The 13,466-nt window shown below is 34.6% G+C and overlaps 1 protein-coding gene across 2 annotated transcripts in view; it reads right to left on the bottom strand.

Moving 5' to 3' along the window:
* PCNX2 (pecanex 2) overlaps positions 1-13,466 on the bottom strand; it is a 380,127-nt gene that overhangs the window by 38,226 nt on the left and 328,435 nt on the right. For both annotated transcript variants that reach the window (XM_051993594.1, XM_051993595.1), the window contains exons 27-28: positions 6,646-6,879; positions 3,788-3,891 (exon numbers count right to left, since the gene is read on the bottom strand). In XM_051993594.1, the coding sequence (XP_051849554.1) occupies positions 3,788-3,891; positions 6,646-6,879 (338 nt within the window). The remainder of the gene's footprint in view (positions 1-3,787; positions 3,892-6,645; positions 6,880-13,466) is intronic.

Genomic DNA, 13,466 nt, shown 5'->3' with positions numbered 1-13,466 from the left:
TGGTGGTGGCAGGCAGTAGAAAGAAAATATGCAGTAGGTCAGGGACTTGTCACCTTTTTGTGTATTATAGGTCCCTTTGGCAATTTAGTAAAGCCTATGAACTCCTCAGAATAATGACTTTAAAAGTATAAAATAAAATGTATAGGATTATGGGGAAAATAAAAAAATAGTGAAAATAAATATACATATTTCTTTCTTATCCAAGTTCATGGACTCCCTGAAATCTCTTCACAGACTTGTGAGGTCTGTATACCTTAGATTAAAAATCCTTGCCTCAGGTGATATTATAGTTAAGAAACAGGGACAATCTTGTCTAGGAACAACAGATAAGGAACATTCTTTTTTCCCTTTAAATTAAAGAGAAAAAATAAAACTACATCATAAAACTATAGGGTGATGCAGGTCTCTTATCAGCCTGCCACCATCATTCCTTGAAAGTCCTCGGAGTACTGTCAGTAATCTTGAGGTCTTTTTAAACCTCACAATGTTTGAAAATAAAGAAGTGGAGTTGACTTATTTTAAGACATGAAAGTGCAGAAAATAGGGAAAATCCCATTGAAATAAAATAAAATAAAATAAAAACAGTCAGCAAACAAACTGCTTAATCAAGAGAAAATGAAAGGGGAGCAAGAAATGAAAAGAATGGACCTGACATATTCTGAATGAGGTGTTCAAAGAGAAGAATATTAAAGGAGTCTTTGAAAGCATTTGAGATATGAAACAAAATGGCAAAATGTTTCACAATGCATCTATCTGCTTATCTTTAAGTGGTAAGCACTTGTAAAATAAAATAAAATAAAATAAAATACAAACTCTTAAAATGATGAAGAGATGGCTTGTTATATTGTCATCTTAACTACTTTCTTGAAATACCAGAGAGAATTCAGCTGCCTCTCTATCTGATCCCTGCAAAAAAAAAAAAAATCCTTTTTGGCACTTTTCTACATCTCATATCTGTCTGTGATTTCAATAAGAGCAAGGTTCTGAGCAGATAGGCTACAATTTTAGGAAATCTGTGAATGATTTCCTTACTTTCTTGAATAATCATTCTATTTGTTCATAGTAGGGATACTGTCTGTGAAGACTGAAAAGAGATCCATCCTGTTAGGTTGGTTGGTTGCAAGATGGGGAGGAGGAATATTTCTATAATATACCCTAATAGAACATATTAAAGCTAAGAGATTTGACTTTTCTCACATACAAAAAAGGCAGGAAATGCTGGAATGCAAGAGTTGAAATGTTGCTGATGAAATAAACTGTTTTTCCCAGAGTTAAATGACAACATTAACTGATAACAAGAAGTTAAGCTGTCTCCTTATCAATTGACGATTTACAACTTCTTTCACCTAACAGATTGCCACTAATGAATTACAGCAGACTGATAATTTATAATACATTTTTGCAAGAACTTTAGAAAAGGGGGGAAAAGACCACATTCCATTCACATAAGGTGGTCAGCTAAGTTTTAGGGGAACCTCTGCAAGGAATGTATATTTTATCTGAGTATCCTGCAAACTAGGGACATGAAACAAGAATAACCTAGGCAAATTTGCCCAATATAATCTGAATTTAGTTCAGTGGTTCTCCAAGGATGTACCAACACATGGGAGACGTATGGAGCTTGGCTTTTGAATTGCATGTGCATTAGGGAAGTTTCCTTCTTTCCTGTTGGGTGCTAGTGACAGTGGCTTTTCTCCCTTCAGTTTTTCCTAAAGTATTTTGACTGGATCTGTGTTCATCACAACTGTTGGCTACCTCTTATTTTATTAACAAATATGTCATAGCTCCCCAGTATATGATCAGCCTCTTGCAGCCATGGATTGTCATTTTTAAGTTTGTAACCTCAGTGACTAACACAATATGTCATATAGGATGAATATTTAATAACTATCTATTGAATTGAATGACTTTTTAATATTTAATTTGAAAAATAATTATTAATTTCCTGGTATAATTTTCCTCTTTTGACAATGAAGATAAGGCAGCTAGTTGGCATAGTGGATAGAGCCCCTAACCTGGAGTTAGGAAGACTCATCTTCATGAGTTCAAATCCAGTCCCAAATACTAGCTAGCTGTGTGACCCCAGGGAAGTCACTTAATCCTGCTTGCTTCAGTTTCTTGAAATAAGCTAGAGAAGAAAATGGCCAACCATTCCAGAGTACTTGCTAAGAAAATCCCTTATAGGAACTTGAAGAGTCAGACAAAAGCAAGAAAACAAGAGAGATAACACAATGTCTCTTTAAAGTCTGCAGAGGAAAAGGGGCATCCATACAGCTGCCCTGGGCAACTCAGAAAACTCTAATTGTTTCCCCTTTCATTACCTGAAGGTTGTATTGTGTACTGAAGTTTGGAGAAATCACATTCTTCTTTCATTTATGGAATTTTTGTGAATATCCAAACAATCATATAAACTGTTGTGCAACCTTAAAAGCATTATGTAAATAAATGAAAAAAAAATCTTTAAAAATAAAATACTTACTGTGTACTAAACATTATGCTGAGACAGACAGACAGACAGACAGAAAGTGTGTGAGAGAGAAAGAGAAAGAGAGAATCTCTGCCCTTAAAGAGCTCACATTCAAATAAAATAAATTAACACATATACCAGAGTACAGGTCAGAAAAGAGAGTTTGGGGTCTGGGAAGTTACAAAAATTATAAATTGATAAACATATGATGTCCTTTTCAGGAGATTGTGGCTGATTATTGTACCTAGGCCAAAGTAGAAAGTGGTTTAGGCTTAGGGGAAATGGAGAGGAAGAGTTTATACATTTGTTATTTCTCAGAGAGTGATGGCTATCATCATTATTATTCCTCAATGAACAGTAATGTATATCTACTTTTCCTTTGGACCCATTAGTTCTTTGCAAAGTGATGGCTTTTTTGTTTTGATACATCCCCAGGAATTTATATGCATATCCACTGGTCTAAGTTTTTTTTTTCCCTCCAGTGAAGTGATAGACTTCAATTGTTGTCTTCCTTCATACATAAGGAATGGTGTGTTGTGGGCATCTAAAATGGCAGAAATCAAAGTCAGAGAATATGGGCACAGGTGAGTGCCTGGTCTAGCTAGAGACATTGGAACTACTTACTGAGCCCAACACTAAACAGTTTCTTTAATAGCAACCTTGAAGTATAGAGTATGAGGACAGGGTTAGGAAAGGAAAATTAATATTTCTATATCTTCAAATCTAATTTAAATTAGAAGTTAACTACTACATTCAAATTGGTACAGAAATTTTCTTATGTTAATAACCTAAAAGGCAAACGAATAAAGGATCTCTGATTTTATGAATGTAAGAGAACTCCTTGAATAAGAATTCTTTGTACCAATGTACATTTCGACCCATATGTGAATTGGTAAGTTATAGTTAAAACTGGAAAGGATGTTATAGATCATGAGGCTTTCACAGTTCAAGTAATTTACCTAGACTTACACAACTAGTAAATATAAAAGGCAGAATGAATCCACTTCTTCATTCCTATTGATCTAGTGTTTCAACCATTATGCTTTCCTAGCAACCTATTAATATTATGATATTCTTCAATGCTAATATCCTTATCTAGAAATCTTCAACCCTTCAAATCAATCTAATGTATTGCATTCTAACCAAGACAAAAAAACTCTTATTTTTAAAAACAAAGCAAGATCGCAATATTTTTCCCCCTTCATACTCCAGTTTGAAATGGTCACAATATCTCTTTAAAGTCTGCAGAAAAAAAAATGTAGCATCCACACAAAAGTTCCCAGTAGCCAAGGAAATCCCCATTCCTTCCTCTCTTGTTACCTGAAAGCCATGTTGTGTGAGGCAGTTCCTAGAGCTCTCCTTCCCATGATGCACAGAGCAAAGGAAAGAGTAACCAAAGGGGAGTCCTCATCACTGTCCAAACGCTGCAAAGGTTGAAACACAAGAAAGATCATTTTACTTGCAAATTGAACTTATAGAAAACTCTACTGAACTAGAAAATCTATTTATATGCCCAGAACTATAAAACTGAATTTAGATTTTTGAGATGTTTTACTCTAATCTCCTACAAAATGCAAAAATCTCTATAGTAACATCCTTTAGAAATAACTTAATATTTATTTGAATACCTCTAGTGACAGAGATCTCACTACCTTATCAAAGAGCCCATTTTATTGTCAGATATGACTAAAACTTGAAGTGACAACAAATGGGGGATCATTTGGGGAGAAGGTTGTATTAGTTAATATTAGCACTCAAATCCTCTTGGTTCTTACTTTAGTGAGGCTCCAAATATGGACTTTTGATCTAAAAAACCCAGTTTTTGAAGTGGGTATAAATTTGATAAAATTAGTAGGACTCCCCTTATAATCAGTAGGAACCCTTATAATCATGGTGTCCTGATTGGGAAACAAGGACTTTATTTATGCAAAAAAAATACTGAATTGTCTTTCTGCATTAGCTACAATTATACAAGCTACAAAAAATATTTTCTTCCAGATAGATTCTGTCAGAAGATCTTAAATGCTTCACATAATAACAAAATATCTTTTGCAAGAAAAAGAATTTATTTAATCAAAGGACAAAGCTATGAGGCTTTGTTTGCTGCATTTACCAGCTAGGATTTCTAGCCCATCAAGATGATCATTCACAGACCATAGCCTGGTTGGGAGAAATCATTGTGACCTGTGAGAGTAGTTACTGATTGGGTAATCTGATGAGAACAAGTTTTGTGATTGCTAATCAATAAGTATTTGTTACTGAGATGGAGCACAGCCCTTGCTTATCTTCATGGGAAAAAGACTGGACAAAATCATAGAGATAATAGTTACTCTTTGAGGCTTACGTTATTCCCTCTAATGTTAACATCTATCTGTTCTGCATTTATCTTGTAATTTTACACACATACACACACACACAAATAAATATAGGTGTGTGTATGTATATATATATATATATATATATATACAGAGAGAGAGAGAGAGAGAGAGAGAGAGAGAGAGAGAGAGAGAGAGAGAGAGAGAGAGAGAGAGACTTTCTCCCCTATCACAGTATAACCTTCTTAAAGACAAGACACTGTCTTTGAATTTCTTTGTATTTTCAGTGCCTGGAACATAGTAGGACTTTAATAGATGCTTATTGATTGATGACCTTCCCTCCTCCCAATCTTTTATTCTTTGCTGAAGTTTTTCTAAACTTGAAACTACCAGTCTTCCCTTATCTTCCTTTTCCTCCTACACAAAGCCTTGGTTTTTCAGAAGGAGCACAGCAAAAAATGAACTTTCAAGCAATGTTTTCATGCTTTTTTTTCATTTTTCATATTTATTTAAATATATATAGACATTTCTATAAATACATATGTATATTTATCTATCTACATAAGTATATTTATGGGGGAGATGTGTATGGATATACATATATAGGGTACACACACACACACACACACACACACACACACACACAGTTTTCCTTGTCTCAAGACTATGCTAATTAACTAGAATTAACCCCAGTATATAAACAGTAGAGACCATAAGAAAGAGCTAATCGTAGTGTTTGTTTAGTTGTGTTCTATTTTTTATGACTCTGCATGAGATTTTCTTGGCAAAGATACCAGAGAGGTTTGCCATTTCTTTCTCCTTAGATCAAACAAACAGAAATTAAGGGACTTCAAGTTCACATAGTTAGTAAATGTCTAAAGTTGGATTTGAACTCAGGTCTTCCTGCCTTCAGACCCAGTATATTATCTACTGAGCCATCAAACTGCCTCAATCATAATGGTACCAAAGTACCAAATAGGTCATAGAATTTGCAGGTCTATGATAATAAATTATGTGTCATAAATTGCACTAATTGGCAAATTGTCCTGAAGATGGATTTCAGCTGAATACACTTTGGTGTTATAATTTAAAAACAAGAGTTTCAAGAATAAAGTTAATGAAGAGGGCAAATGACAGTGGCCCTGAGACAACTGATGTATACACAAAGGTGCATGGGGAGGGAAAGGCTGCTATATTCATCCTTTCATTGTATTACAGCTAATGGTTTTTTTAAGAATCATTTTTCCACCTAATCTGTGATTTTATTGGAATAGAGAATTCCCAATGAGGAAATTTCCTCTATTAATGCAGAATGGTGCTTACTCTGAAACTTAGTCTTGAAAAGTCACTGATAGCAACGAGAAATGAAAAGATGTCTCCAGGGTCACATAGTGATTGCATGTCAGAGGCCAGGACTCAAAACCTAAATTTTCCTGACTCCAACACTGTCTATCCACTATCCTATGTTGTCAGTCATTTAAGTTATGTCCGACTCTTTATGAATTCATTTTGGAGATGGGTTCTTTTTTATTGTTGTTTTGTTTTGGCAATATACTGGATCTGGTCATTTTAGAGATGAGGAAATTGAGGCAAACAGAGTTAAGTGACTTGCCTGAGACCACAGCTAGTAAGTGTCTGAGTCTGATTTTGAACTGCAAATTTGCTTTGTGCTCTATGGTGCTACCTAGTGCCTCTAACCCACTGTTATATTCTCTCTCAAAATTACTCAAGTTAATTTATTTTACTTAAACAAACAAAAAAAAAACTATATGGAGAAAAGGAACTCAGTAAGCATATTGCAATTGTGCTTTCTGCCCAAAGTAAAAGCTTCCCCTTTTCTCTCTCACACACATCCCTACGTACCTCCCGTCTTTTGCGTGCACAATACTGAATCCATTCCAGATACACATTACAGTAGCTCGCTCTGGTTATCCCTTGAAGACACGGAACATAATCATCGTCGATGTTAATGCTGAACATTGCAAGATCACGTTCGATGTAGTGCCACTTTGCGAAAGGCTGCAGGGACTTGAGGATTGATTCATTTTTGATCCAGGACAGGAGTTTAGGGGAACTCACTGTAAAGTATATTATACTCTGTAGAGGAAAAGCAAGATTTGAGAACCTTTCATCCATTATAAAAGTCAAAAAGCTACACCTGAAAAAGTAAATCAGGCTCCAGAGAATAAGAAAATTTTCATATGTCCTCTTAGCCCTACTTCCTATTAGATGTATCTTGTAAAAACCACTTGTACTTTTCTAAAGTGTCCTGTTTCAGAGTCTATTGGGATAAGGAAGAAAGTCATCAGAAAACAATGGTTAAAGCTTAAATGACCAGAATTGCAAAGATGGATAAAAACAAGTATCTACTGCATAATCTTGTAGCTACTTCTGCCTTTTTGTATAAAAAAAAAGGGAGCCAGGGCAGGTATCATATACAGGAGTATATTTAGAACTATGAAAGAGTTTCATGAATGTTGCGCCACAATGATTAGGCTAGATACACATTTTTTGGGAGCCCATTGGAAAGATTAAAGTGTTTTTTCTCTCTCTCTCTCTCTCTCTCTTTCTCTCTCTCTCTCTCTCTCTCTCTCTCTCTCTCTCTCTCTCTCTCTCTCTCTCTCTATTCCTCTCTCAGTCTCTTTGTCTCTCTGTCTCTATCTCTCTCTTTCTCTTTCTTAAGGATTTGGGGTAACAGTGTATATTCACTGATTATTCTATTGAGCAACTTATGAAATCAGGCTGGTTAGGGAATAATAATAATAGCATTATTTTTAAGATTTTCAAAACACATCAAGGGAATTAATGAAAAAAATACAAAGGATGGTGGCTTCAGCTATATTATAAGCAGAAGTCTTCAAAAACATTTGGAACTGGCTAAGAAATAATGTGGTGAATCAGTGGAATAGATTAGACACCCACAACACAATAATCAAGACCTAGAGTTATCTAGTATTTGATGAATCCTCAACCTCCAGCTTCTGAGATAAGAACTCATTATTTCACAAAAATTGCTCGGAAAACTGGAAAATAATGTCAGAAACTCCTATCTTACATATCTATATACTCAGGGTCACATAAAAATTTCTGGGGTGAAAAGGGATCATGAATGGGAAAAGTTTAAGAAACCCTGAGCTATGCTACCAAAGATGCCTCTGTAATATAATGTTGTGTACCACAACCAAGCAGAAAACAAAATAACAACCTAGTTTTTGAAATAAAAAACAAAAAAAGAAGAAAATAAAAGTTTTCTTAAGAAAAATATTTATGGATATATCTCTGATGGCCTACAAAAGCTGTTGTTTTTTCTTTCCACAATCAGATGTGTTAATTTGATAATGCTATGGCTTTTTATTGTCAAGTGGGAAACAATTTACACTCTATACCTTATTTATTCTGTTCAAAATCATTGTTTTCTACAAAGCCTTCCTCTAGTTTGTAAACGGTACCATTTTTTCAAAAAAGGATATCTATCTCTTGACCCCAAAAAGGAAAAGCAAGTTGGACACTAACATATTGAAGGAGACCAGTGAAGGATTTGCTCCCTTTAAGTCTTCACATTCTCATCAGAAAAGAAAAACCAAAGTGTGCCTGATGTTACTTAAGGCTTGATCCTAGTGCTTGAAACATGGTTGTGCATCTCATCTAGATATCATCTGCTGTGCATGGGTGTGCAATCATTGTCCCTGATTTAACCAGGGAGGATTCATGTTCATGACGAGATCAGATTCTTAATTGGTACTCTTCCCAGACCATTAAAATTATAGACCTTCCAAACAATGAAATGAAAGCAGCACATAGAGGCTGCTTAGAACAAAGAAAGGCTCCGGCCCCCAAGATCTGTGCAAGTAAGTTGGTAATTCATCTTATAAGTAATAGACATTATTTCCTTAAACCCCCTATGTCGGTCCCTACCCCAGCAACCCACAGTTCCTTCCTCAGCACTAGGGAAACCAAGATGAATGGATAGCTTTTCTTGCTTTTGTTTTAAACTACAATACCATTCCCTGATGGTCTCTGGTTAAATGAATCTAACATGGTGGACTCAGCTTTTCACAGATGCTAATGTACTCTTGGATTTGAGAAAGCTCCAACCAGCAATGATGGCAATATTCTAATCCTTCTGGGCTGAAAAAATACTATTATCTCTTATTTAATGGCAACAGGGACTCCTTTGTAAAAGATTCCTGCCAACGTCCAACTCCAAAATGAGCCCCAGAACATGAAGTGCATAGGGTAGCAACAACAATTGCTAGATGGCTCAGGTATGAGGAAAACCTAAGTTTATATTTAGTTTCAGTTATTTACTAGCTGAGTGACTAGTGAGACTCCCCTTTGCCTCAATTTCCTTATCTGTAAAATGGGAATAATTATAGCATTTACCTTCTAGAATTGTTGTAAAGATCAAATGAGTTAATATTTGAAAAGTTCTTTCCAAAAAAGGTGACACACACATATATACAGAAAAGCAAATAGTAGTAATAATATTACTAATAATAGTATTATTAATGATACTAATAATAGTCATTGTAGTAGTGGTAGTGGTGGAAATGATGGTGTTAGTAGTAGCATTAGGGGTGAGAGGGGATTATTAATTCACCATTGTAGCTATTTTCAGTGATACCTGGAGTTACACAAAAATGAATATCACTCAGAGAGGTTTACGAGAATTCAGAGCTGTGACAGCTAAAAGTTCTTGTCATTTGCTCTATCTTTGGAAAAAGCAACCTATCTCTCTCTGCTTTAGCTTTCCTAGACAGATAAAAGAAATCATAATAACAACATCTCTTATAAATTTGTAAGTCAAGAACACCATGAACAGAGTATAAGCCACATAACATTTTTCATCTTCATTTCTTAAGACTGATATCATGGATGATAGTGGGATATAAAATCCTTCAGGATGTATGAGAATGAAAGACAAAATAGGAATAAATAAAACTGATAAATAAACATGTAGTTTCAGTGAGCAAGATTTGAACAAAACAAAACAAGATGGCGTATATCCTGAAGCCCTTTGGAGACAGCAGTCCTCTCAAGTCACTTAAAATAACTAGTCCCTAATATCACAGATCTCCCTGACTTGTCATTTAAAGTGCATATCAGAATTTTAATAGAGAGATAAATCTAGGGAGATGGACAAAGATAGACAGTACTACATGTTCGCAGGTGAGATATATTTTTCATTCTTCAACCTGCAGAACAATTGATAAATACATTTTCTCTTTGGAGAGACTGCAAAACAGGGCACTCAGCGACAGCTGATTTCTTGAATACTAAGAGGTATTTAAACAGGAATAAACTAAGGAGAGATAGAGGAGGCACAGGGGAAAATCTCTAGTCTTCAGGAAGGAAATGATTTCAAATATATGCAGAGAGGCTGGGGGAAGTGACCCACTTTATTAGGAGAGAACAAAAAAAAATCCTTTTGTGTAAAGGAATTATTGGGGTCTTTTTTTTCCTTCTCAGCTTCCCTTTCAAAAAAAAAAAACGAAGCAAAACAAAAACAAAACAACACAAAACAAAACAAAACTACAAACCCAAAATAAAAGAAACTAAACTTTTGAATCTTGATGCAGTTCAGAGAGCAAAGCAATTTTATTCACTCAGCAACCAAAGGCAGAAGACATTATTAATTTTTTCTCCCTGAAAAGAATTGGCTCCTCCATTTTAAATAGCTATTATTCTGAGATTCTGCATTCCTAGCTTAAAAGTGAAGTATATTGCAGCATTAGCTGTCTCCCCTTTCCCCACCATCCCACTCCCTCCCCAAAAGATAGTGCTAAGTACCATTTAGTATTATTAGTTAGGGGATGGGGTTGCCGGTTGCTTCCTGAGAGTTATAGCTTTGACTTGTAGAAAGTTAGAGTTGTAAAGAATTTGCAGCATTATAGAACCTGGACCATAGTAGATATTTTAATAAATGCTTGTAGGTTAGTTGATTAATCATTTATTCCAATTTTGTCATTTGACAAAGAAAGAAATTGAGGGTCAGAGTTTATAAGTGATTTGTTCAAATTCATGTAGCTAGACAATGGCACAGCTAAAGACTAAGAATACCACATTGCCCACTGTAATTAAATGATAAACTAGCATTTAATATAAGTGATTTCTGTAGGGATTTTAGATTTAAACACTTTTTTATTAATACATTCTAAATTGAGAAATATTTTCAGGGGCACTATTGGGTCTTATTTGCATACACACATATACATATATGCAAAGAATTATGATAACATAATAGAAATATCTCTATTATATAACTTTAAATATGATAAATATTTTAAAATTTTATTTAATTTAATTAACTTTTTTTTTTATTAAAGCTCTCTCTCTTTCGGTCTTATGACTCCTTTACAAGTAGGCTTCTTAGTCTCTTCCACATGAATAATTTTCATTAGCCAGGCAACCCCCATTCTATACACACACTCATAATATACATAGAGATTTATGACATATAATGAAAATGTCTTTTATATATAAAACACTAAAATATATACATGTATGAATGTATATACTAGGCATATATATTGTATATGTGTATGTACATGTAAGTATATATTTGTATATATGTATGTATGTATCTATACTAGGAAGCTAGTTGGCACAGTGAATAAAATACTGGGTTTAGAGTCAGGAAGATCTGAGTTCAAATGTTGTCTCAAATGCTTAGCAGTTTTGATTCTCAGCAACTAACTTAATTTTTGTCTGTGCTACTTCCTGTTCTCCTTTTTATACCTCTAAAAATATTTCAATGGACTCCTCTTTTTTCTTCCTTTTAGACTCATCATTGCTATCTCCCAAACTTTCCATGCCTCCAATTAAAAATGGTGATAAAAAACTTTAACACTTATGTATCATGAAACAAATAAATCCATACAATAGCCTAGTTTAGAAATACATGTCACTTTTCAGAAGGTAACATGCATCATCACAGGTTCTTGAGAGATGGAATTCATTAATTAGCAATACATTTGAATTCAGACGTTCCAACTCCAGATATTTGTTCCTTTCTGATCAATGCTATATTTGGCACCCTGCCTTTCATTTTTTCTGTGTTACCCTGGGCAAAACACTTAACTTTTTTTTTTGACTTAATTTCTATCTTTGTAAAATACAAATAATAATAGCATCTATGTCCTAGGACTGTTGTGAGGATCAAATCAAATAATATTTTTAAAGCACTTTGTAAACCTTAAAAACTTCGTGAATGCTAGCTATTATTATTATTTATTATCTCAAGGGTAGGGGCTTTACTAAGTCACCCTAAATTTTATCCTACCCTAACACTGTCAAACTCAAATAGAAGCTGGGTCTAAGGGGATTCCCATTGGCTGCACATCGACTTACTCACACATGTATATATATCTATAGCTATATATATTATATTCAATTATTTATTTTGTTAAATATTTCCCAATTACATTTTACTCTCAGAAGTATTGTTGGCCCCTATATGTCCTATTGGCCACATATTTGACAACCCTGCCTTATTTCATAATCATTTTCTATGACCTTTACTTCTTCTTCAGGAAATTTTTCCCCCAAGATAACCATAATCATATTTCTTTCGGCCTCCATTCTACTTTCATACATTCTGACACTTTTGCTCGGAGGGAAAGGTTCCAAAACAGCATATATTTTCTATACCTTTCTTAAATTTGTAACTTATGGCTCTTAGTGCCCCAGGCAACTTTCTAAGATTATAATTTATAGATGAGTTGCTGATTTGTATGGAAGCAGGAATTGGAATTTCTTCACACTAGGAATTCCCTACATTGATAGATTAATACTTTTAGACCAAAACAAAAACAAGCAATCCTATGTTTCAAACTATCAGCTTGGGATTCACAGGAACAAGTTCAATCTCGAAAGTTTCTCAATAACAACTCAATAATGGTTTGTGTTCCCATTTAACGTTTACTCTGGGAACATCAGAATTTATTTCATGCCATTGACTAAAAGGTTTCTCAGCTCTCAGAAAATGCAAAGGATTCATACCCATGCCCATAAGTGGTCAGTAAAACCAGTAAAACTCCTTCTTTGTGGTGGATGTTCACCTTTCCTCAAAAAAACTATATAATTTTTCATTCTTAGACTAATACCTTGGCTCCCATACTGAACAAAACAACATTATTAAAGGTTGCTAGAATATCATGTAAACTCCCCCCATTCCTGCTCATAGATCTCTATTTCCTCAAGGGGCACATGTTATCTTTGCTGTAAAAGGCACACCTACCCTAAGTGCCCCACAAAGGTAATAGAACTTGGGGCTGCTAGGAAGTTGAATTTCCCCAACTTCAATGTGATAATCTTTTCTCAAAGACCTGCAACATCCATGTGGCTTATAAAACCCAAATGAGTCCCTAATAAGGAAAAATTTCCAGGTTTTTTCTTCCAGGCCTAGGGCTGCACTTTGTGGTTTGCTTCCTCTTGGTTGAATAGTATTTGGAAAAGGAGAAGTTTCCGTGACGAAACTTATTAATGAACTTAATGTATTCAAAGATTTTGGGTTTCTCTAAAGTCCCTGCAAATGCATTTTCAATCTAAGAGGGCCAATTATCATATTACATAAATGATCATATTGCATATAATATCATAGATGTTGAGATGTCAGTAACATTTCAAGGTCTTTTCTACTTTTATTATTAACATGACTGGCAACTATTATTCTTATTTTTTGG

The sequence above is a fragment of the Antechinus flavipes genome, chromosome 4 (assembly GCF_016432865.1).
Source record: "Antechinus flavipes isolate AdamAnt ecotype Samford, QLD, Australia chromosome 4, AdamAnt_v2, whole genome shotgun sequence".
In the NCBI taxonomy this organism is placed as follows: domain Eukaryota; kingdom Metazoa; phylum Chordata; class Mammalia; order Dasyuromorphia; family Dasyuridae; genus Antechinus; species Antechinus flavipes.
Note: the sequence above shows the minus strand (reverse complement) of the source record. Positions and strands in the feature narration are given on the sequence as shown.